Raw genomic sequence first — 25,491 nt, 5'->3', positions numbered from 1 at the left:
TATATTAGTTTTCAAATATTTGGGGATTTTTCAGATATCTTTCTGATATCAATTTTTTATTTAGTTCCATTGTGGTCAGAGAATATACTCTGTATGACTTCAATCTTTTTAAATGTATTGAGTTTTGTTTTATGGCCCAGAATATGGTCTACCTGGCATATGTTCCATGTACACTTGAAAAGATTATGTATTTTACTGTTGTTGGATGGAATGTTCTAGGAATGTCAATGAAATAAAGTTGGTTGACAGTGTTGTTCAAGTCTTCTATACCTTTGTTGGCTTTTTGTCTGCTTGTTTTATCAGTCATTTAGAGAAGGATATTGAAATCTCCGACTATAATTGAAGATTTGTCTATTTCTCCTCGCATCTCTTACAGTCTTCATGTATTCTCAAACTTAGAATTGCTATGTCTTCTTGACGAATTGACACCATTATTGTGATGAAATGACCTTCTTTATCCCTGGTGATATTCTTTGCACTGAGATGTTTCTTTTTTACTAACTCACTGTCTCTCTCAGAAATATAAATACCATGAGGCCAAATACTGTATCTTGTTCTATATTAGTACCTTGCAGCAGAGCTGGCATTTGATACACACTTAACAAATCTTTATTAAAGGAAAGAGAGAAGGGAGGGAGGGACTGGAATACACACGCAAATACAGAGCTCCACACTATTGAAAAATAAGTGAAGAAAAGGTGCCAGTACTTGTTCTGAGGAGCATATATTATAATGGGTGAAACAAGTACAGAGGCAATTTCAAGAGTATGATATGAGCCATGAAAAGGATAAGCACAAGATGCTTTGCAAAGTACAGGAGGAACATCTAACCTAGTCTAAGGTAATGAGTGATGGCTTCCTGGAGGGGTAAAACCTAAGCTAATACCAGAACAGAGAATCAACCACAAAACGAGGGAAGGATGGCCCTCTATAAGGAGACACATCATGTGTAAAGACACACAGGTAATAAAAAAACATGACCAATAAGAGTGGGAAGGGAAGAATGGAAAGAAAAGTGGTTGATGTGGTGAGCAGGGCCCACAGGACTTTATGTCCCATAAGGTGTTTGGATTTCATCCTGAAGTCAGTAGTGAGCATTCACAGGTACTGAGCAAGACAGTGACAAAATCAGGTTCACATTTCAGAAAGACACTTCTGACTGCAGAATAAAGGAGCAAGACAATGCAGAAAGACTTGTCAGGAAGCTGTTGCAGTAACACGAAGGTGATGGTGAACCAAGTGTGATTTTACTATTATTATTAATCCTATTAAGGATTAATTTTTTAATGGGTTAAAGAGGCTTTTGTGGGCTAAGAAACCAACATTGCTGTCTCAGTCTTCATGGGAAAGCATGTTCCAAAGAACCAATTACATGCCAATTAGCAGACAACCTACTCATGAACTGGGAACTGTTTACAACTTAGTTGCCATTAAAAATGGTAACATCTACAAAGAAGTCTCTCTCATCTGCTTCCCCAAAGTACAATCTGAATCTGGACTGTTTCCACTGCAAACGTGAAAACTTCTTACATGAAGGACATCTTAAAAAGGATTCTTTCTAAATATGATTTTCAAAAATAGATCTTTTTAAATGTTTGTACTAACTAGAGGTTAGGCTTTGGTATCTGTGACTGTGAATTACTCTTAGTACCCAGAAAAGAAAACAAGAACACTTACTTCATGAAATACTGCTCCAGAATACGGAGACACTCCCAAGTCCAACAGTGAGAGGCCTTCAACCACTGAAAAGTAAGACATCACTCTTACTTCAAAAACATATGCAGATGGCGGTAAACCAAAGTGTTAGATACTCCCAGGACTGAGAAGGACCTTACAGTTTATCTAACCCCCTTTAGCTCATTCCCAGCAAGTCACTTTAAGTTTTGATTTGAGCATTTTATTTTTTATTTGAGCATTTCTGATAATGAGGAGCTTTCTTCCATACAGAGTATCCCATTCCATTGTGGGGAAGCACTCATTATGAGAACATTTTATATTAAACTATGAGCTTCTTTCAATTTTCTTGTAACTTCCACCTACTCTAAAAAGTATTTCATTTATGTATATTCTGCTCCATTCTGAAACAGTAAGATACCAAATTAGAAGCTGGTGAGAAAGATACCAAATTAGAAGCTGGTGAGAAATGTTGTCCATGGGGTAGGGAAATGGGCAGTCACTTTCACATGTGCTTGCTTGAGTGACAGTTGTATTAATTTTTCTTCAGGGCAATATGTACTTTGTAAGTGTGTGTATTTTGACTCAGAAGTGATTGTTCTTAGGGCAATTTATCCTAGGGAAATAATTGGAAAAGTACCCAAAGAAGTATGTTCATTACCACACTCAGAGTACTGAAAAATTAAAAATAATTCCAGTGTCCATTAATGATTTATTTATATTAATTGTGATATGCACATATATATATGGATGAATGGATAGACAAATATACTTTATGCTTAAAAATCATACTATGATATAAATAAGAAAAAAGAAAGCTCTTCCTTACAGAGAATTGTAAGTATTAAATATAGAAGGAAAGAGAAATAGAAAATCATTTGGCAGACCCCATAGTAATTGTAAAAGGCAAGTATTATTAATGGATACTAAAATTAGTGGGTAAAAATATGATGAGAAACAGAATATTTGCAAGGGGAAAAATAGTAATTTTTGTGAATAAAACTGCATTCACTACCTTAATCACGTGACTGAAGCATACGTCACCAGTAATACGTTGACCAGTTAATATTATCAATATCAAGTACCTCTTGGTATGATTCAATAAGATGGGGATAAAAACACTTTCATAGTTCTTATGCCAAAAATGTGGTATCCTTGCCAAAGAAACATAACTTTAATCATGAGAAAACATCAGGCAAACCCAAGTTGAGAGACAAAATAACTGGCCGGTGCTCTTTAAAAATGTTAAGTCTAAGGAAGTAAGCCAGGTTGAAAGCGACTAAGGATACATAACAACTGAATGCAATATGGGATCATGGATTGGATCTTGGACAAGAAAAAGGACATTAACGGAACAATTGGCAAAATTCTAATAAATTGTGTAGATTAATTAATAGTATTGTATCAGTGCTAATTTTCTAGTTTAGGTCACTATACCATGGTTATGTAGGATATTACCCTACATCTAGAAGAAGCTGGATGAAAGATAAATAGGAACTCTATGTATATTTTTGTAACTTTTTTGAAAATCTAAAGTTATTTCAAAATTAAGAGTTAAAGTAAAAAAAGTATACTACAGATATATATTTACTGAAGGAAAGATGTCTATGAATACTCTTAAAGAAAAGCAGGTCATAACAGCACGTAAAATACAATCGAACTTTATTTTAAACATTTATAAGCATTCATTCAATTATTTGAGAATGAATATGTATTTAATGATAAATGCCTCAAAATAAACATAAAATATAAACATTAAATAAGACAAACAAAAAAATGTTAACAGCGACCATCTCTGGGTGATAAGATTACAGATGATGTTTAGTTTCTTTTATGTTTTCTTCAATACCTGAATCTTTAGCAATGAACATGTATTATTTTACAATTATTAAAAAGAAACAGAAAAAATAATTTTTAAAGAAAGTGAGTGAAGGGTAAGAAAAAAACATAAAACAGAAGCCATAAAAAGCTATAAAATATATTTTTTATAGATGCATAAAACATGTCATAAGTATACACAAGAAACTGATATACATGAAAAACTGTTCCCTTCAGGGAAAAAAACTAGGTGGTTATAGGAAAGTGGTGGTAAGGGGTCTTTTAATCACAGTCTTTTGCATCTTTGATTTTTTAACCCTGTTTGAATTATCTATTTAAACATAAATAAATAAAAAAGAATCAAAGTGGCCAAGTCTTGTTCCAAAAAAAAAAAATACTATATAAAATAAAAAAGCGAAAGAAAAAAACAAGAAGGAAAAAAACCTATATATTGGTAATGAGTGGGCCATAAATATGGCTTTAAACTTTATAAACCCACCCTAGAAGGAAACCTAATTGGTTACACAATTCACAGTGGCTATAAAATAAAATCCATAGCTCAAGCAAATTCTAACTGGTCCTTACACTAGGACCAGAAAGAAACTTCCCTTAAGGAGCCACATGAAGAGAGGCTGTGTGACACAACTATTAAACCCTTCACTAAGAGCTTCACTGAGACCATGGAGGTAATTCATCAGGGCACTTTATAAGGCAATTCTCAATCTAAGCCAATGGCAACCCCCTCGCACCGCAACTCCCGCCTCCCCCGCCCCCCAGGAACATCAGGAATATCACTCTCCATTGGTTTAATCCAGAGGAAGATTCTAGATTATGCAGCTAGAGGAACAGACCGCACACCGTTCAGGCAATTGTCTAAAATTTATTTTCTCTCAGATATATTTTGCCTAGATACTGTACACCAGTGAATTTTTTAATGTGTTCTCTGGCAAGTGCCTGGAATGTGGCTCTGCTATCTTGATTAAATATGATCTCATATTATTTAATAGATAATTGATCTGGAGGAAGACTCAACCTCATGTAAAAACATTTTTAAAAAAACAAACATTACCATTTACTACCACCGTCTATAACATTAAAAAGTGTAGGAAGAGCATGAACTCACAATATTTTTACTTGAATACATTTAGCTTTAATGATAAGCTTCTTACAATGTCCTTCTTTTTCTTACTTTGGTGTACATGATTGAAAAATTGGCATGGTCTGCAGTGCGTTTGGGAACATCTCAGTTATAGAATGCCAAAATCCTCCAGAATATAATAGTGAATCTATTCCACGTGGAAGAATAATCAGGGCCCCCAAATTCCATTACACATAACAATGTTTCAATAATATTTTGCTGGAAGTATTTTAATGTAGGTTTCACAAAATGCCTGTTTGGATTAAAGAAACAACAACAAAAAAAATCTATTAAAAAAAAAACCCTAAAGAACCCACAACTTTAAGCCATTCTTTTTCCTAGAATACCCTGCAAAATAAAAACTGTGAAAAGTATACCAGAGCAACTGAATAACATTTCTGCTTCATGGGATTAGTATCCAACAACTAATGTTTTTGAACAGTTGATCATAAAAGCTAATTAATTTTGACCAACTATTCTAAAACATAAGTTGGTGTTTATTTGTTTGTTTTTTGGATAAAATCTCTCAACTCTTAACTGATCCCATGAAACAACAATTCGTATTTAGTTACACTGATATCCTTTTCCTATGGGTGATAATAAAAGCATATCACCTAGCATAACGCAAACACTGTCGTTGAGCTTCCCATTATCAGGAAGAGCATGCTTTCAGCTTGTTCAAAAGAAGTGGCATCCTTATATTTCTAGCCCAAAGGGCCCAAGAAACAGTGTCATCCCAGGAGCAATAAACACATCTAACATCCAGATCTTGGTTTCTAAATAATATGCTCCAATAAAAGGAACCAGGGCTCCTTGGAGAAGTAGTTTATTCCAAGGTTGGATCAGGAAAATACAATATAAGCCTGGAACACCTTGTGGTTCCAGTAGGTAATGAAGAGCTAAAAAAAAAAAAAAAAAAGGTGGGAGGGAGGTGTGTCAAAAGTACAGAGAAAGGAAAAAGGAGTCAACCGAAAGAGGTCCCAATGGCCAAAGATAGAACAATTTGAGCAACAAAATAAATAAATTATAATCCTGAGAATAAAATAAATACCCATGAGTCCATACTGATATAATACATACATAAATAAGGACAACTCTTCCTTACAGAAAAATTCCAATTAATAAATAAAGAAGGAATGAGGGAAATAGAAAAATCACCATTAGAACACCAAAGTAATGACTGCTACAGGCAAGATCAACCTATAAATATAAAAAGCAGTGGGCAAAAACTTCAAGAGAAAAAGGATAGAGCTCTAAAGGACGCGTATAACCCCAACATGTTTATGAATTGAAAAGGGAAAACAGTAATTTTACAGTGGAGAAACTAGGCAGATACTGCCTTAACCAAGGCATTAAAGTTAACATTACCAGTAATACCATATTTCAATAGGATGTACCACCCAATCCAATGCAATGAGCCAATCACATCACTTACTCGTAAGTGGGATTCTTCCCCAAAATCCATTATCTCAACGTATGAGAAAACATTAGACAATGTTTTGGGGAACATTCTACAAATACCTAAACAGTAGTACACTGCAAAAGAGTCAGGATCATAAAATCCAAGGAAGAGCGGAGGAACTGTCACAGATTGGAGAAGAATAAGGAGACACAACTAATGCAATATGGGATCTTCAGTCAGCTCCCAGAACAGAAAAAGAACAGTGGAAAAAAATGGTAAAATCTGAATAACTACTATAGTTTAGTATTATATCAATGTTATTCTCATAGTTTTGATCACTGTACTATGATTATGTGGGATGTTAACATTAGAAGAAGCTGGATGAAGTGTATATGGCATCTCTCTGTACTATCTTTACAAATATTCTGTAAGTCTAAAATTACTTCAAATGAAAAGCTAAAAAACAAAAAAAGTAGTAATATCCAGTGTCTGGATCCAGCTGCCAATTTGCAAGAAATATAGAGGCCACAGGACATCTTAAATTGTACCATGAATATACAAGCAGGAAAATCCAAACTATGGGAAACTCTAGGTCAATGGTCTGGATTCTTCAACAGATAAATACTAAAGAAAAGGACGGACAGTATGGACAGGGACCTTAAAGTAAGGGACACTTAAAAGACATAAAAACTTTAAGGGCAAAACTAAGCTACAGTGTCTACGGATGCTCATTTGGGTAATAAAACAAAATAAATGTAGAGATGTCATTACAATAAATCAGCATAATGGTCACTTATGAGGAGGTGAAGGAGCTGTGATTGAGATGGGACATATGGAAAAGCTTCTGAAGTGAGTGGCAAAGTTCTGATTCTTGACTTAGCTGATCGTTACAAAAGTGTTTGCTTTATAATAAGTCACTGTACCAAACATTGTTGTATGTGGCTTACTAATTCTGTATTTTATTTAACAGTAAAAGGTTTTTTCAGTTAAGTACTATCAGAAGTGTTCCTCCTGACCCTGACTCTCACAGCTGCTTTAGAGGTGGGTTTCTAAATAAGCACTAATACCTTGGACTCTACCCTGAACTCAAGAAGCTGAGCCCATACTAATTCGTAATCCTCAGGTTGAGGGAATGCCAGAAAATGACAGAAGGTTGCAAAATTATTCCTGACAGATTTCTAGACAAGATGGTATAGAGTGAACTCTAGTGGAACAGACACGCTTAAGGATTGCTAGCTATTCACATAAAATACATGTGACATTGGGCAAGTGACAATCTCTCGGTGCTTCAATTTTCTCATCTACAAAATAGGGCTAACAACAGAATTTACATTATAGGGCCATTATAGAGGTTAAATTAGTTTTTTAATATCCCTAAAGTGCTTACAACAGTGCCTGGCATGTAGAAAGCATTACATCAGTGTTAGTTATTATTATTTTTACTGGACTAAGAAGCACATGCTTGCATTTTGTCAACCAGGAAATTTGTATAAATTTTAGACTATCAAATAAACTGAAGGATCTGTAGAAATGAGTGACAATGAGCAATCTCTTTGCTATTATAAAGGATATCTGTTATTAACCCCTGCCCAGTATCAATTTCCCCTATTTTAGTAACAGCATCCTAGTTTTCCTATGGGATAACCCCCTTTTCCATGGTTTGGGAGGTTGCCCCCTCTCCAAAGAGGTAAATATGGATACCCATATTTACCATAATAATTGGTTTCAGAATTATTTCAGAATTATTATGGTCAAACCCAGTCTGACCATAATAATTGGTTTCAGAATTGGCATATTACTCAAATAAGTGCAATGTGGTTCAATTTCAAGACTTTTGTTGTACTTATTGAAGAAGAGGCACCCTCTTTCCATTGGACTTGACACTGTGAGGATATAAAAGTCAAAGGCTATTAGTAGCCAATCTTGCCGATACCTGGGAAGAGACTTTCTGAATGCAGTCAATACCAAGATGGAAAAAGAATCAGTCCTGATGAGATCATTGAGTCTCCAGATCCAGCTAGGCCTGAAGTCAGGATCTACCCTTGGATCGTTCCATTATGTAGGCCAATAAGTTCCCTTTTTATTAAAATTTGGACAGTCTGAGTTGGGATTCCATCATCTGCACATAAAAGAATTGACAACACACCAATTTAAAACCCTTCAGTTATTTGAAGACAAGAATCATCCCTCCAGGTATATAACTTCTTATTTATTTCCATTAAAAATTATAGCCAATCAAAATCTATTTGGATCCAAGGCCTTTCACCCAAAGAAATGGCCACTCAAAAAGCAAAATGTCATGTGAAACCAGAAAAGTTCCTATTTCAATATTTTTAAATGCCTGTCTTTTAGGGTTTAATACAATCAACAGCTTTTTAAAATATCCCATCTTCAAATATACTCAGAAGACAGGTGACTGACAGATATTGCAACCCCCCAAAAATGAAACAAACAATTATCTTGACTTAAGCAGATCCAGATGGATGATTACCAAATCTCTTTCTCTAGCTCTGACATTGGCCCCAAGCTCCAGACATAAATCTTTGACTATCATTCTATCCCCTTATATACACATCAAACACTGCTATCCTTTCTGATTCATCCATTTCAGCCATATCATCACTGTTTTCCCTATTATTTAAACTCAAAATCTTAGAATTAGTCATTTTGATTTTCATTATTATCTTGAAGCTAAGAGATTCAACATGGATTATCTCATTTAATGGGGTACATATTATAACTCCCTATTTTACAGATGAGAAACAGATGTTAGAGGTCACAGACAGTAAGTGGCAGAGACAGAAAAAGACTCAACCCCTTTTTAAGATACCAGACCCTGCGCTCTTAATCACCATATGACATTGCCTCATCTTGGATCCTTCACCTTGTCTATCCCATAAGTAACTAGATCTTATGCTTTTTTTTCTTCAATATTGATTCAACAGTAGCTATGCAATTAATCTGGGTCAGGCACCAAGGACTCGGGAATGAATAAAACAGCTCTGACCTTCAAGGATCTCATAGTACAGCGAGAAACCAAATATAAACAAATAATTATGATAGAAGATGAGAAGTGCTCTAAATAGAGGTCGGTATAAAGGGCTAAGAGAGCAGAAAAAGGAAGGCCTAATACTGCCTTGGGTCTTCTGGCATCCAGAAGAAAGCAGGAACCAAGTGGCTTCAACAAACAATTCAGTTTATTCAACAAGCAATTATGCAAATATTATATGGAAAGATATCAAGTCTAAGCTCTTACCATCAAACATGTGAATTACCGTTACATTTATTACCATTTGTCAACTGGGAATCTAGGGCAAATTACTTAACATCTCTAAATCTCAGTTTCCTCAACTGTAAAATGGGGAAAACATCACCATGTAACACACAGAATACCTGGAGAATAAAATGATGCTTATCATATAGTCTCAGATGTATAGTATTTTTAGAAACCTTACCTCTATTCATAAAATACCCATTGGTTATTCCATTCCCTATTCCAAAACATCTATGGGATCACATCAAAACTCTAGAATTTAAAGTTCCAGCACTGGAAGGGGACTTCTGGGATGCTGGTAATGTTGTTTCTTTTTTTAAAAAATTTTTTATTAAGTGTGTTCTTCCAGGACCCATCAGCTCCAAGTTAAGTAGTTGTTTCAATCTAGTTGTGGAGGGCGCAGCTCACAGTGACGCCAGTATTTGGTTGATGCAAAAGTAACTGCGGTTTTTGCAATTATTTTTAACTTTTTAAACCGCAATTAAATGGATTTATATTAGGTTTTGCACCAACCTAATATAAAACAATATTTAATGAACAACTTAAAGAAGGAAGAAGAAACTGTAGGAAAAGCTGCACTGCAAGTCCCAGACTGAGAATAAGGCGTCTAAGCACCGTACATCCGCTCCTCGCTTAGGCAAGTTTGCTCCCCTCACTCCTGGGAGCACCACCAGCGGATCACGCGACAAATCTCAAGCCCCTCCTCAATTCTCACTCCACCCACCACGCTCTTTTCCTATTCAGACCCTTCCTCAGACCACACCCTCGGCTCAGTTCAAGAGTGGGACACACCCCCTCAGGTCCCCACCCCTCAGGTGATCCCGACCCGAAGGCCCCTACCTCACCCCACAATCCCACGCCCCCTTCCCTCACCAGCCGTCCTCAGGCCCCGCCCTTCCGCCCTCTCAGAGGACACCAGACCGAATCAGTTCCCTCAGAATCTTGAGCTTTTGGCCACTGCCCCCGCCTCCCATTCACAGAGGCCAGGGGAGCACAGGCGGGACCTGGCCGCCTACTCGAGCCGGTGGCCTCACCTCTCTTCCAAGAGCTCAGTGGGGACACCACTTCCACGCGCTCGGAGATGAACTCGGCCAGACTGGAGCGGAACAAGGCCGCCCGCACGGTCACGGCCACCACCAGCACCAGGGCCAAGGGAGCCGCCATGATAGCTGGGGCGGGCGCGCCGGCGGGAGGGGAAGGCGAGGCGGAAGAGCCTCTCGCCCTGTGCGCCACCCTTTGTAGTTCCACGGTCCGGCGCGCGTGGCTACTGCTAGAGGAGCCGCCAGACTGGGGACTACTACTCCCAGGAATCCTTGCGGCCAGGCAGGGCGGAACGACGGAAAGCGGGGCGTCTCAAGTTTGTAGTAAAGGTTTGGGCGACGTCTCCTGTGATGACAGGTGAATTATAAAAGCGCTCAGGGGCTGAAGTACTGCTGGAAGTAGACGAGTAAAGGCAGTTATCTCCCTACGATTGTGAGCAAGTTTTAAAGAGATGTTAATTTCACTCTGTGTATGGTTTTAACATTAAAATGTTTCCTTTTATGTTTTTAAAGAGTATTAAATATGCATTAATGTATTTGCAATTGTTTATTGAACTCCAACTATTGCCAGTCACCGTGTTGGATTCTGAGGATACATTTTGGAGTAGTAGACAGATTTATTAGCTCCGCGGGCTTAAACAAATTGCTTAACCTTTTCTGTGTCTCAGGTCCCTCATCTGATAAATGTGCTGATTATTGGCTCCTACCGGCTCGCTAGAAACTATTGAGGAATGCTTAGAAATTTTGCCAGTCGCTTTTTAACACAGCCGTTAACAAAAATTAAATTATATAAACTTAAAACTAAATAAGTTACATTAAAAACAAGGTAATAAATACTCAAAACTCATCACTTTCTAATTATTTTACTACACTTTGTTTTACCTGTGCTTTTGTGGTTATTTACCACTGCTGTATTACTATGACAAATACTGTATAATAGTGTGTTACTGCCCTGCTCTTCCCAAATCTGTGTTTAGTGACATCAGGTTGATAGCTTGAAATCCCTCCTGATGGGAGTGTTTACAGCACAGAAATCAGCACACACTACAAATCAGAGTTTGGAGAGCCCTTTGATAAGCATTAAGTAGCACACCACTTCATTGATGTATGAAAAGTGCTTATGGTGAGTGCTTAAATGTTAGCTATAATAGTTAATATTAAATAAATATGTAAGGAAATTTCAGATTCGTGAATAAAATGAAACAGTTTGCATGATCAAGAATAACATGGTCGAAGAGTGGTGGTAACACTGGACAGGGTGGTCAGGGAAGGCTCTGGGAAGAGGTAACATTTAAGCCAAGACCTAAAGGATGAGAAATTAATCAGAGCTCCCAAGTGGAGAGCTCAGACTATGAGTCAGGAAACAACAAGGTGTGTTTGAGAAAGGACACAAGTAGGTATGGTCTAAATGGAAAGAGTAATAGAAGATGTGGATGGAGAGGCAGATGGGGGGCAATAAGGTAGGGACCTGACTTTGGGCTTTATTAAAAGTGCAATCCATGTGCCATTGGAGAATTTTAAACCAGAAAGTGTATATATTTTTTAAAAGACCATTATATCTCCAGGCCCTGTACTGGGTGTTGGGGAATAATGCAGTGACATTGTTGCACCCCCTGCCTTCATGCAACTTGGAGAGTAGTTGAAGAGAAACAATAGTCTTCAGAATAAAACAACAAAAAGACTCACAAACCACGATGAGAGAAGGAAAAAGGGGAGCAGGATGCTAGGAGAATGCAAAAAATCAGTCCTGGAGCTGTTAGCTTTTTTGACCAGTGGGAGGGGCATGTCTCCACTGGGAGAGGGGATGGTGAAGGACTAGAGAGAGGCACTCTAATCCTTTGCGCCCTGCTCTGCCAAGCATTGTGCCATACTTTTAACACATGTGAGCTTATTTAGTCTGCACAACGTTCCTTCCTACAGATGTAAGTATGTAGTGTAAGCCCTGACATTTGGGGTTTTTTGGGGGGGGGTTTGTAATGCAAGTACCTGACTTAAGCTTTGATTGCTGAGGCATCTACTTCAAAGATGGTTATTTCAAATAAACACATAGCCAGCCACACAACTAGATAAAGGGCCAGACTGACTCCCCCGCACTGAGTCTTTTTTGTTTTAGAGCTCTTGGTTGATTTCAGTAACTTACCATTTGGGCTACTTGTTTTTTTTCTCTTCCCATGCTTTAAATTCCTGCTGTTTTGTTTTGAATTCACCAATAAAGACTGACTCCTCGAAACCCTAGGCCCCCACCCTTGACCCCAATAAAAGCAGAACCTAAGGCCTGTGCGCGCTCTCTCTCTCTCTCTCTCTCTCTCTTTCTCTCTCTCTCTCTCTCTCTCTTTAATATATATATATATATACCCTCAATCTTGCTGTGTGGCCCCAGTTGTGCTATGTAATTTCCCCATCTTGTAAGTAATAAACCTGTATCTTTTCAAAGTTTCCTGATGGCTATTGCTGAAGGGCATCTTATGTTCATAATAAGAACCACAAGGGCTAGTCCATCCATACTATTATTTATTGATAGGCTGAAACCAGCACAAAACAAAGTGTTGGTATCCCTTTTTACATAAAAGGAAGAGATTTATGTATTACATCATCTTAGAATGAAATATATTACATCATGAAAAGTGGATGTGATTATAACACAAACCTCATAGTGAGGGTTGAACATAATTACATAATGTAAAATGCTTAGCACATACGAAGTACTCAATATACATTGTTAGCTGTTTTATTATTATTTGCATCATCCTAACAGATGACTTAAAAATTCTTAGGGTGAGGATTCTCTTTGGGAAAAACAGTGATTAGCCACTATAGGTAGAAGATGTAATCCAAACCGGTGGTTCTTAAGTATGAGTGTGCATGGATAATAGACCTAAATATAACAGCTAAAACTATTAAACTCCTAGAAGAAAACAGGACTAAATCTCCATAACCTTGAGTTAGGCATTGTTTCTTAGTTACAACACCAAAAGCACAGGCAGCAAAAGAAGAAATAAATAAATTGGACTTCATCAAAATTAAAAACTTGTGCTCCAAGGGACAGCGTCAAGAAATGAAAACACAAATCACAATGGGAGAAAATCACAATGGGAGAATATATCTGATAAGGGACTTTTATCCAGAATATATAAATAACTCTTACAACTCAATAATAAAATGACAACGCAATTAAAAAATGTGCAAAGAATTTGAATAGACATATCTCCAAAGGAGACACACAAATGGCCAATAAACATAAGAAAAGATGCACAACATCATTCATTAGTTATTAGGGAAATATAATCAAAACTACAGTGAGATATCACTTCACACCCAGTAGGATATCTATAATAAAAGACATATAGTAACAGGTATTGACAAGGAAATGGAGAAATTGGAACCCTCATACATTGCTGGTGGGAATGTAAAATGCTGCAGCCAATTTGGGAAACAGTTTGATAGTTCGTCAAAATATTAAACAGTTGCCATATGACCCAGCAATTCAATTCCTAGCTATATATTCAAGAGAAATGAAACATGTCCACACAAAAACTTGTATATTAATATTCATAGCTTATTCATAGCTGTTCATAATAGCCAAAAAATGGAAACGACCCAAATATCCATTTTATTTGCCATGGATGGATAAACAAACTATGGTATATCTATACAATGGGCTATAACTGGGCAATAAAAAAGAATGAAGTATTGATACATGCTACAATATGGATAAACCTTGAACACATGCTAAGTGAAATAAGCCAATCACAAAAGGCGACATATTGTATATTTCCATTTATATGAAATATCCTGAACAGGCAAATCTATAGAGACAGAAAGTAGATTAGTGATTGGCTAGGGCTAGGTGTGGGGGGTGGGGCGGTGTATGGAATGGCAAATGACTGATACAGGATTTCTTTTTGTATGGGATTTTTTTGCGGGGATGATGAAAACGTTCTAAAATTAGATTGTGGTGATGGTTGTACAACTCTATGAATATACCAAAACCACTGAACTATACACTTTAAATAGATGAAATTTATGGTATGTGTATTATGTCTCAAAATCTTTTAAAAATGACTGAGCATCAGAAACACTTGGGAGATGTATTTTTAAATGTAAATTCATAGCTCTGCCTTACAGACTGTGATTCACGAGGTCTGGGATGGAGCCTAGGAACCTGCATTCTTAATTTCTTTGATTTATTCAGATGCTGGTGGTTCAGGGGCCATACTTTGGAAAACATTACCTCGAAGGCATAACTATCCAGTAGCTTATGCAACAGAAAGATGAAAATAGTCACAATAGGTAGCAAGTACTGAGTGCTTACTGTGTGCTAAAAATTATTTTAAGCATTTTACATGTTTTATCTCATTTACTATATTATTACAGGTACTATAATTAGTTTCCCCATCACCACCTATACATGAGGAAATTGAGGCACAAAGAGATTTAGGAATTTGTCTAAAGTCACCTAGCTCACAAATGGCATAACCAGGCTCTGAATACTGCCAGGCGTGGTTAAGCTGCTCTGCCTGAGAAAATGAGGGGACCTGGGGTTGTGTTGAGTTGAGTTGGGTTGGGTGGTTTGTTGTTGTAGCTGAGAAGGAAGGGGAGAGAACTGAAAGGAGTGAGATAATAAAGGAGTAAGCAAGGTGATTTCTCTCCTGAGAAACCAGAGATCCCAGGTGATATGTGGGTTACCCAGAACGAAGAAATTGAGTCTAAATCACACACCTGGGTAGTTTTTCCTTTGGCAGTTACTGAACACCTATCGTTGCCAGGTCCTGTGCCAGGCTGTGGACGTACAGTCCATCTAGTACATTTCTTTTATTCCAAATAGCAAACTGATTATGGCCATGAAAATTTACTAGGAAGCTATGAGTGAGATCACAGGGCCAAAGAGAAGATTGAGAACCAGACTTGGAACAGTCAGGACCCAGGTAGGCAGTACCACAGGGCTGGGTAACAGGGATCATCCGTCGGGTACATCAGGTACCACCACTGGAATGAATGAACTCCAACCAGTTTTTAATGGTCTTGCATCATGCCATTCAAGAGTCAAATTCCTTGGAAAGAACATGAGATCCATTGAGATTAGGTCCTATATATCTGCCATATCTGCTGTGTGGAGGGCAGAAAGAAAAAAGGATCTGTGAGAAGTCAGATGATGAATTTACTATTCTTAGGACAACACACCCTGTAGGCAATTGGGAACCAGACTTTTGAGTGAAGGCAAAGGGTGATTGGACGCTGGATGGAGGGGGGAAAAAGGGAAATAACCACTAATGATGGGGAGAAAGATAGACATAGTCCCTCCCATATTGGAGTTTATAGTATAGCAGGGAGTCATACCAAATAGAAATAATCAGACAAATGAAATAGTTGCAGGTTGTGATTAGACCCATGAGGGCAATAGATCAGGAGCAATGATAATGAATAATGGAGGACCTATTGTAGACTGGATTGGGTGGTCAAGGAAAGCCCGCCTGAGGTGGTGATATTTAAGCTGAGACCTAAAGGATGAGAAGGAGCCACTGATGTAAAGAACTGGCGGTGGTGAATGGTGTGCATGGGGAGGAGAGCTTGCAATGAGGGAGGCCAACGTGGAGTGAAGTGAGCAAGAGATGAGACTGGAGAAGTAGGCAAGTGTCAAATGGCCGTTGAGGACCATCGTGCTAAGTTGGATTCTTATTCTAAGAGGAATGGGAAGTCCACTAAAGGGTTTCAAGTAGAGTTGGAATGTGATCACAATTTAGATTTTTAAAATGTCCCTCTGGCTACCGAATGAAGAATAAATTGGAAGAAGCAAGGGTGGCAGCAGGGAAACCAGTAAGGAAGCTACTGCAGTCAACCAGGTAAAAGATGATGGTGGCTGGGACCAGCATAGCAGAGAGAAGTGGGTAGACTCAAGAGATATTTTGCTGGTAGCATTGTTTCCCAAATCTCCCCATATTGTATCCCCAGCATTCAGACCTTGGCTCCTCTACAGGTCTGCAGAACAGTTCTCTGAGACTTTCATTAACAAAAATTTGTGAGGCAGAAAGTTAGAGCAACAATCTCAGATTGATCAGTATACAAAATCTTTAAACACAACTGAAGGCTTTTTTCCTCCCTGGCTGCCTGATGACTAGCTACCATTATGAGTGACATAAGTAACAAGCCAGGCGAGACAGTTCATGACATATTAATTTTTTCCACAGAAACAAATGGTCCTAGAGGATCTTTACCCTGAGAATGCAATAGTACCTAAACTAGAAATTCAAGAAAAACTAACCAAAATGTATGAGAACACACCAGATAATTATCTTTGTCTTCAAATTTGAACCCATTTTGGCAAAACAACAGACTTTGATCAACTTTACAATTTCTTGGATTATGCAAGTCAACCCACACATAGATTTGCAGGATACAGCCTGGATAAGAAAAGAACTCAAAATAATCAGCAAAAGAATCCTAACAGCAGAGTGAAAAAAGTCAGGGGTTGCTATGAAAGCAAAAGGAAGAATTAAAGAGGCTGCATTGGCTTAATCTGTGACGGTATTTTTTTTTTTATTTTTTTTTTACCAGAAGAAATAAACTATACAAAAACTTAAAAACAATACCAACCAATGGGAGTGAGCAGAAGGCAGTGGCACGTAGGGAAAAATAATGAAAGGCAACCTTAAGATTGAAAAAGGAAGAAAGGCCTGATCTAGTTCATTGTACAGACTGGGAAACTAAGGCCTAAAGAGGAGCAGTGCGGGGCCTAGGATTACACAGCAGGTCAGTGGTGGCACTGGGCCCGGAAACCAGAGTTCTCACCATCTGACTCCTACCCTAGCTGCCTCTTGTTCCTGGGCTGGGTCTCTGGTGAGGCCCACTGGGAGACCCAAACCAGTTCCCTCCTCAAAGCCTTGGGCCCAAGTATTGTAAGGGCCCAAAAGGAACCAGAGACCTGGCTTTATATAATACCCTGAGGACAGGTGCCTTGGCAGAGCCATTCCCATGTGATCACAAAGAAAGGGCCTGTCAAGAATTAGGCCAATTCCCAGGAAGTGTTTTGGAGAAATTAGAAAGGACTAGATCTTCGTTCCATTATTTGAACCACTGAATCAAGCCTTGCCTGAAGACGTTATTGATGAACCTTTCAACCAAATTTCTTTTCTAGTTTAATCCAGTTTGAGTTGGGTCTTTAGTTACTTGCAACCAAAAGTTCTTAATCAGGCTCCCAAAGGACTCTCACATACTTCCCTGGCTTCACTTACCATTTGTATGTTGATGACTCTCAGCTCTTTGCTTCCAGCCCAGATTTCTCTTGTTGAGATTCAGACACGTGTATGAAACTCCTCTTAGAATCGCAACCTGGATATCCCAAAGTCACTTTAAATTCCAAATATCTAAAACGAAGCTCATGATCTTCCTTCCAGCAATTCACTCACTCTTCCTCCTTAATTCCTTATCTCTGTGAAGCGCACCATCAGTCAAATCCACATACTCCTTTCCATCTTTACTGCCACCACCCTGGTCTAAGGAACCAGCATTTCTCACCTAGATGTCGACTATACTCTCCTGACTGATCTGTTGCTACTCTCCATTCTCCAACCCATTCTCCATGCCCAACATCCATTGTTGAATGAATGAACAAATGAATATCACTAACCCCTCACTTAAAATCCTTCACAGGCTTTCCTTTGCATTTAGTTTAAGAACCAAAGTCCTGGAGTGGCTTGTTGGCTCAGTTGGTTAGAGCGCAGTGCTCGTAACACCAGGGTCGCTGGTTTGATTCCCACATGGGCCAGTGAGCTGAGCCCTCCACGAACAGATTGAAAATAACCACTTGACTTGGAACTGATGGGTCCTGGAAAAACACACTGTTCCCTGTTCCTCAATATCCCCCAATAAAAATTAAAAAAAAAAAAAAAAAAGAAGAAGAACCAGAGTCCTGAAGACGACTTGCAAGGGCCAACATGATCTATCTCTCTACCTACTTCCTTCGCCTCTTCCCCTACTTTTCTGCCCTATTTACACCTGAGAAAATAAACTATTAACAGTATTCCCTTGGTACATTCTACTTTGCACACTCCACTGCCTTCTCTCAAGAGAACCCGTCATCACTTGGCAAAGTCCTACTTATCCTTCAAGACCCATTCTTAAAGCTTCCTTCTCGGTGAAGACTTTGATTCCATCGGGGAGTCAGTTCTCTTATGCCCCCAAAGCACTTAGCAGCTATCTCTTACCTGCACTTCATGATCACTCTCCAGTAATACTGTTATCGGAAGTTCTTGGGAGTCTGATTCTTCTGTTTGTTATGTCTACTGAATGTTACTCATGGTGGATTATTTCCTTGTGTACTTCATCAGTTGTTTCCTTGTGGATTAGCTTATGTTTGGATGGGCCTCATGTGTGGGAACTCTGTATAGCCTGCAATGGTGAGGTGGGTGGGGATCAAAGGGATTTGCATTTGTTTCTGTTAAACATCTAACAGATAGTTTTGGAGTAGGTCTCCTTTTATGTTAATTTCTCAGCCTCAGGTGATTTCCCAGCCATGCAGGTGATGTAAATATGAACCCCAGACTCAAGGAGGGCAGGCATGGGGTTTCAAATTCTCAGGAAATAGTTTCTTTCCCCAAACTAAAGACCAGGTCAAAGAGACACATAGGACACAAGGCTTTGTCTCCTTTCTAGTAGTCAGATTTTTTGTTGTTGTTTTCCCTTAGCCTACTCTTTCGCTGTGGGTGTAGCCGCTCAAGGGTCCTTGATTTATCAAGGGTCTCACTTCCAACCCCAAACTTCACATAAGCCCAAGACCTCAACTCCCCAATTGTCTGTTAAAACCCAAACTATTGCAGGTTCCGTTGTGCATTTAAAAGGATGTTTGTTGTTTTTATTTCTAGCATTTCCATGTGTTATATAGCAGGAAGTTCCAGATATTTTTAGAAAAGGAAGTCAAACTCAATACTTACTAGACACAATTGTCCTTGTCTGTTTACTTACCTATTTTCTCCATGAATATTAGCACTGGAAGGGCAGGGACTGGGTCTGACTCATCTCTGGGTCGAAACACCCAGCCCAAGACCTGGCACTCAGCGCATTTGTTGATACCAAACCTCCACTCAGACACCTCTAGTGATGGAGAGCTCACTTTCTCCCAAAGTAGACTTTTCTTTGGAGAGGGTTGGCTACCTGGGTGACCATCTGGCTAATGGGGGATACCTGCCCCTCCCAACATTCAACTTGTCCACTCAAATTCTGCAGAAGGGGCACTCAGGGCCTGGATGATGCCAGTGCTACCTGAGACTTTGAGCTTTGATTCAGGATGAATCACATGGGCCAGTTCTAAATGTAAATCTAAAGCTCTCACGCACCATTGGTAGATGTCTAAACCGGCACAACATTTTTGGAGAGCAATTCAACAGCATCTATGGAAATTTGAAATACGTATACCTATCAACCTTGCAATTCACGTTTTTGAATCTGTTCTATTCATTTAAGAATAGTCACGGTAGCATTGTTTGTAGCAGGAAAAAAATTGAAAACCACCAAAATGTCCCTCAATAAATGATCAACTAAATAAGCTATATATAGTCATACAATGGGAAACTATAAGACAGTGGGTTTTTGTTTTTTTTAAATTGGGGAATATTGGGGAACAGTGTGTTTCTCCAGGGCCCATCAGCTCCAAGTCGTTGTCCTTCAATCTAGTTGTGGAGGGCGCAGCTCAGCTCCAAATACAGTTGTTTTCAATCTTTAGTTGCAGGGGGCGCAGCCCACCATTCCATGGGGAAATTGAACCAGCAACCTTGTTGTTGAGAGTTCGTACTCTAACCAACTGAGCCATCCGACCGTCCCCCCCTTTTTTTTTGAGTGAGTTAGAATTACATGTGTTAACATAGGTTGAACTCCAAGTCATATTGCTGAGTGAAAAATGTGAGGCCACAGGACAGAGTATACGAGGTCTGACAATTAAGTTTGTGAACTTGTTGCAACAATGTTACTAACCTTTTCTGATATCAGAGGGATTATTCATTATGAATTTGTACCAAATGGACAGTTAACCAAGTTTACTGTTTGGAAGTACTGAAAAGGCTGCATGAAAAAGTTAGACAACCTGAACTTTTCGCTAGCAATTCATGGCTCTTGCATCACGACAATGCACCAGGTCACACAGCACTGTCTGTGAGGGAGGTTTTAGCCAGTAAACAAATAACTGTATCGAAACACCCTCCCTACTCACCTGATCTGGCCCCCAATGACTTCTTTCTTTACCTGAAGATAAAGGAAACATTGAAAAGAAGACATTTTGATGACGTTCAGGACATCAAGGGTAATAAGATGACAGCTCTGGTGGCCATTCCAGAGAAAAGGTTCCAAAATTGCTTTGAAGGGTGGACTAGGTAGGTGCTGGCATTGGTGCATAGCTTCCCAAGGAGAGTGCTTCGAAGGTGACTGTAGTGATATTCAGCAATAAGGTATATAGCACTTTTTCTAGGATGAGTTCGCAAACTTAATTGTCCGACCCTGTATAATATGATATATTTATGTAGAAACAAACAAACAAACCTACAAGTAGCATAAATTGTTACATCCTGGAAGCTATTTGGCAATATCTATCAACTTTTACATTGCTATTTAAACTTTTTAGATAACCTCAACTAACTAATCCCCACTGATAGATAATCATCTAACAAATAAATATGTAAAATAATGGATACAAGTATTAATTGCATTATTGTTTGTAATAATAAAATGTAGGAAACAACCTTTCTTTCCATAGAGGACTGGTAAATATCGTGCATACATACAATAGGATACTATGCAGGTGTGAAAAAGAATGAGGCTGTTCTCCATGCTGATAAGGAAAGGTCTGTAAGATACGCTGTAAAGCGAAATAACAAACAAGGGGCAAAACAGTTTCTCTCTATGTGTGAAAAATGCATGTATGTATATATGCATTGGATTTGAAATGCATAAAATATCTCTGGAAGGAATTACAGGAAACTGGAGTTGGTGATTGTTTCCAGGGAGCAGACCAGATGATGGGGAACAGGGGAGAGAAGGACTTTTCACTGTATTCTCTATTGAACCTTCGGAATTTTGAACTATATCCCTGTAACTAAGTAAGTAAATAAAACATTTGAAAGCATAATTCTAAACTCAGAAGCAAAACAAGCCCCATGAAACAAAACACTTCCTATATGTATGTTGTGTAGAAAAAGAAAAGAAAGATACACTCCAGGATTGAACGAAGGGTGGTCAAAGGTGACCTTGACTTTATCTTGTTTGAATTTTCTGTTTATAATTTTTTTTAGAAATTACAAGTTTGCTGGATTTTATACAATACTTGTGTAAATTGTTGCATTTTAGTTTTTAAAAATAGACTTCAGGTGGATAGAATACAACCATCCTCAGGCAAAGGAGAGAGACTGACACTTTTCCTTCTGAGAGAAGGATTTGTGTCATGCCCTTTGTCCCACCTGCCTTCTCCAAGGACACCCTGGCTCAAAGGAGGCACCTGGACCACTCCTGGCATCATTCCAAAGAGCCTCTTCATCACCTTTCACCCACTTGGCTCCCTGTCCCCAGTGTTCTGGGCTGAGAAACAGAGCCAACTGACTGTAGGGTTGTATTTCTAGAGGTCCCCATCGACACAAGGTTGAGCAAGGCCAGCCTAGGAAAATTGGGACATGTGGCTCTGACCTCTTACCTCTCCGTTCATCCCTTTTAATGCCTGCCATTTTTTTCCCCACTTTTTCCCCACTTCCCAAACTGTGTTTCTCTCTCAGTCCATTCAGTGCAGAGAGGGTATCTGAAGAACTCATCTAACTAGATGTGTAAGGAATTTAGTCTTCCCCCATCTTGACTACTTGTATTTGAGGAAGCATCTAGAGAGGGCAATACTTAACTGTGTAGGAGGACACAATAAAGGTGGAATTTCTGGCACCAGTAAGTTAGGGATCCTGAAGCAAAAGGGCTTTGCGGTCACTCTTAAGGCATGTTGATATGCCATGCTATATAGTGCTTAAGAGCTATATGGGCTCTGAAGCCAGGCTGACAGGATTCATAACCCAGTCTATCACTTAGTAGCTGTCAATCCTTGGGCAGATAATCCAAACTCGCTGTGTCTCAGTTTCCAAACCCGCAAGATAGGGGTAGTAAGAATAGCTCCCTCACAGGATCATTGTGAAGCTGTAATGAAATACAACATGAAAAACCTTGAGAATACCTCCTGGAACATAGAAAGCAATCAATAGGTATTAGCCATGATTATTATTACTTGTACAAATACTTTTTTTTTTAAGGACAGAATTAAAAAGCTTTGAAGTCCCCTGCAGAAGAAAATTTAAGTCTGGCAAGACAATAAATCACCTGGATATAGAGCAAAGAGGTATTAGTCACTAGTTTTCTATTCCAACCCAAGTCAGGAACACTTATCATGACAGAGGAAGTTCTTAAATAAAAAACTTAAGGAAAATGATGTTCTGACCAACATCTGTGACAACTTTATTTCAAAGATGGAAAACATCTGACGTGGGAGTTATGAACTACTGAATTCGTCCTTCTCAAACGAGTAGGTCGATGTTGATTTTGTACACATAGGTCAGTGGTCATATTGTATTTCCTTAACTAAATCGAGTAAGTATATTTCAATTCTGACCCATTCTCTGGACCAAGCTACAGAGAATGGATAAGAATCTTTAAAAGATGCCATTAAACCCAAATAAAGTCCATAACCCAGATAAATCCCAGGGTCCCACATGGCTCAGGTTTAGCACCTTCAATGTCACATTCAAGAACAGCAGTATAAGGGCAAATTCTGGAAAATTAAATGTTCAGCTACAGGGGACTGATTCAATAACTTCAATCCAACTTTATTATGATACAATGAAATACCACATGGCTATAGCAAAGAATGAGGCAGCTCTGTATGTATTATCAGGGACTACTCTCCAAGTATTGTTAAGTATAAAAAAAAAAAGAAAAGCAAGTTTCAGAACAGGGTGCATAATATGCTATCATTTGTGTTCAAAACACGGAGATCATATATACATATACATATGCGTATATGCGTGGAATATTTCTGGCAACTCACACAAGAAACTGGTAACAGTAGTTGCCCCTGAGGAGTGAAAATTAATTGGAGGGTGCTGGAGGTGGAAATGGGATGGAAACCTATATATAACCTTTTGTTCTGGGATTTTGAATCCTGTGCATTTTAACCTATTCAAAAATGAATAAAAGATGTATTAAATCCAAGAACAACAGTCCAACTTCCAAATGTGATTTTAAAGACTCTCACATTTGTTAACTCTCAAAAGACATCAAAGGGTCTCCAATCCATGTCAACACTCTTTACAATCTCCTTTGTTCTCACGAATCCTCTGATGCCTCACTGCTACCTCTCAGTGTCCCTCACTCACCAAACCTTATCATTTTCCATCAAAACTGCCCCCCTAGGCCCTTTCCCACAAGTTTTGCTTTTCTCTTTCCTTTCCTCTTCCCTCTCATCTCTCCATCCCGTTTCTGTCACCATTACCCCAATTCTGTATATCAAAAGCCTAGAAATCAGTAAGACAAGACAAAACTCTCCTTAGAAAGTCATGGGCAGAAAAAAAGTGAGCAGGCAAAGGAATTTCTCATTATGCTCTCATTATATGGAGAAACAGAGGCCCATAGAGAGTCACCCAAAACTACACAGCAAGTCAGAAGCAGAACCAAAGAAGGATGCGGGGCTCGTTTAAAACCATATTCCAGGCCCTTGAACCCTGGCTCAGATAGCCTCTCTTCCTAGAAGCCTTCTTTGCATCCCATTTTTTTTATTTCCGTAGGACCTTGGCCTCTCCTCTGTCCTTGCCCTTATTTGCCTGTATTATAACGTCTGTGACTATGTTTTTGTTTACACTGAGTGAGATTCTCAAGTACAGAAAAGATATTTGTCTCCCAGGAAGTAACTAGGCACTCCTGAGTGTGTGGTGAACTGAAAGTGTGCAGTGCTCTAAGAGACAGGCAGACAGTGTGCTCTGGATACTCTGAGGAGGGAGAGGTTAATTCTTCCCAGAGAGATCTTGGAGAGCTTCCTGGAGAAAGTGCCATTTGGCTAAGAGATACCCTAGAGTTGCATACCACATATTCAAATTACTCAATTTCAACTATATGACTTTGGCAAAAGAAACAAGATAGAAAAAATGATTTTTCTCAATTATGACACTATTATGAGTTTCACAAAAATATTGGTGCTGAGACAAAATGTACCGGATAGAATACGATTAGTAACTCAAGCTGCCTCTTAATTTTCATGCAAAAAACTTTTTCAACATATGTGTTGCCGTTTTCTATTGTTGTGTAACAAAATTCCACAAACTTAGGGGCTCAAGACAACACCCATTTAATTAGGGTGATCACATTGTAAGTTATATAAATGCCTAATCACTATGTTCTACACCTGAAACTAATATAATACTGTATATCAATTGTAACTTAATAAATAAATAATTTTTTTTGCATTTAGTGTCACACTAAAAAAAAAAAGGAAGACCCCTATTTCTTAGTTCACAGTTCTACAAGTCACAAGTCCCGGCAAGGCTCAGCTGGGTTTTCTGCCCAAGGCTGAAATCAAGATATTCACCAGCTGTGTCCTCATCTGGAGACTCAACTAGGGAAAGTCTGGCTTCCAGGTTCCCTCAGGTTGTTGACAGGATTCATTTTCTTGTGGCCCTGTTACTGAGAGCCCCATTTCCTTTCTATCCATTAGCTTGGGACCACTCTGGGCTTCTAGAGATCCCTCTTGGGTCCTTGCTATGTGGCCATCTTCACAACATGACAGTTTATCCCTTCAAGGACAACATGGGAGTGTCTTCTGCTTGAGAAAATAATTTTATGTTAGGTACAAATGCTGTACATTTTTCACACATAGGCTTTATAGTTTTTATGCTATTTGTCATTGTACACACATGCACATACACTATTTCTATAGACAGCTGAATATACAGAAACATGCACTGACACTTATTACTAGCAGGAAAGCTGGTGGTGTTTTGGAGTGTGATCATTCGTACAGGATGAGAGAGAGAGAGAAAGAGAGGGAGAGGCAGTGTGCGTGTGTGTGTGTGTGTGTGTGTGTGTGTGTGTGTGAGACAGGCTAAACAGAGTGGGTGGGTGAGGGCAGCTTCATACCCCCTTCTGT

The 25,491-nt window shown here is 38.8% G+C and overlaps 1 protein-coding gene across 4 annotated transcripts in view; it reads right to left on the bottom strand.

Annotated features, from left to right (window-relative positions):
- Positions 1-10,726, bottom strand: part of PIGU (phosphatidylinositol glycan anchor biosynthesis class U) — a 79,199-nt gene extending 68,473 nt beyond the window's left edge. Inside the window, exons 1-2 of one of the 4 annotated variants that reach the window (XM_033094981.1) lie at positions 10,341-10,726; positions 1,678-1,742 (exon numbers count right to left, since the gene is read on the bottom strand). In XM_033094981.1, the coding sequence (XP_032950872.1) occupies positions 1,678-1,742; positions 10,341-10,470 (195 nt within the window). In that variant the 5' untranslated portion in view covers positions 10,471-10,726. Of the gene's footprint in view, positions 1-1,677; positions 1,743-7,965; positions 8,087-10,340 lie in introns of those variants that run through there. The other 3 variants (XM_033094982.1, XM_033094983.1, XM_033094984.1) reach the window with 3 other exon arrangements.
- Positions 10,727-25,491: the final 14,765 nt, after the last annotated feature.

Source organism: Rhinolophus ferrumequinum, chromosome 23 (assembly GCF_004115265.2).
Source record: "Rhinolophus ferrumequinum isolate MPI-CBG mRhiFer1 chromosome 23, mRhiFer1_v1.p, whole genome shotgun sequence".
Taxonomy (NCBI): domain Eukaryota; kingdom Metazoa; phylum Chordata; class Mammalia; order Chiroptera; family Rhinolophidae; genus Rhinolophus; species Rhinolophus ferrumequinum.
This window is presented reverse-complemented; position numbering and strand designations above follow the sequence as displayed.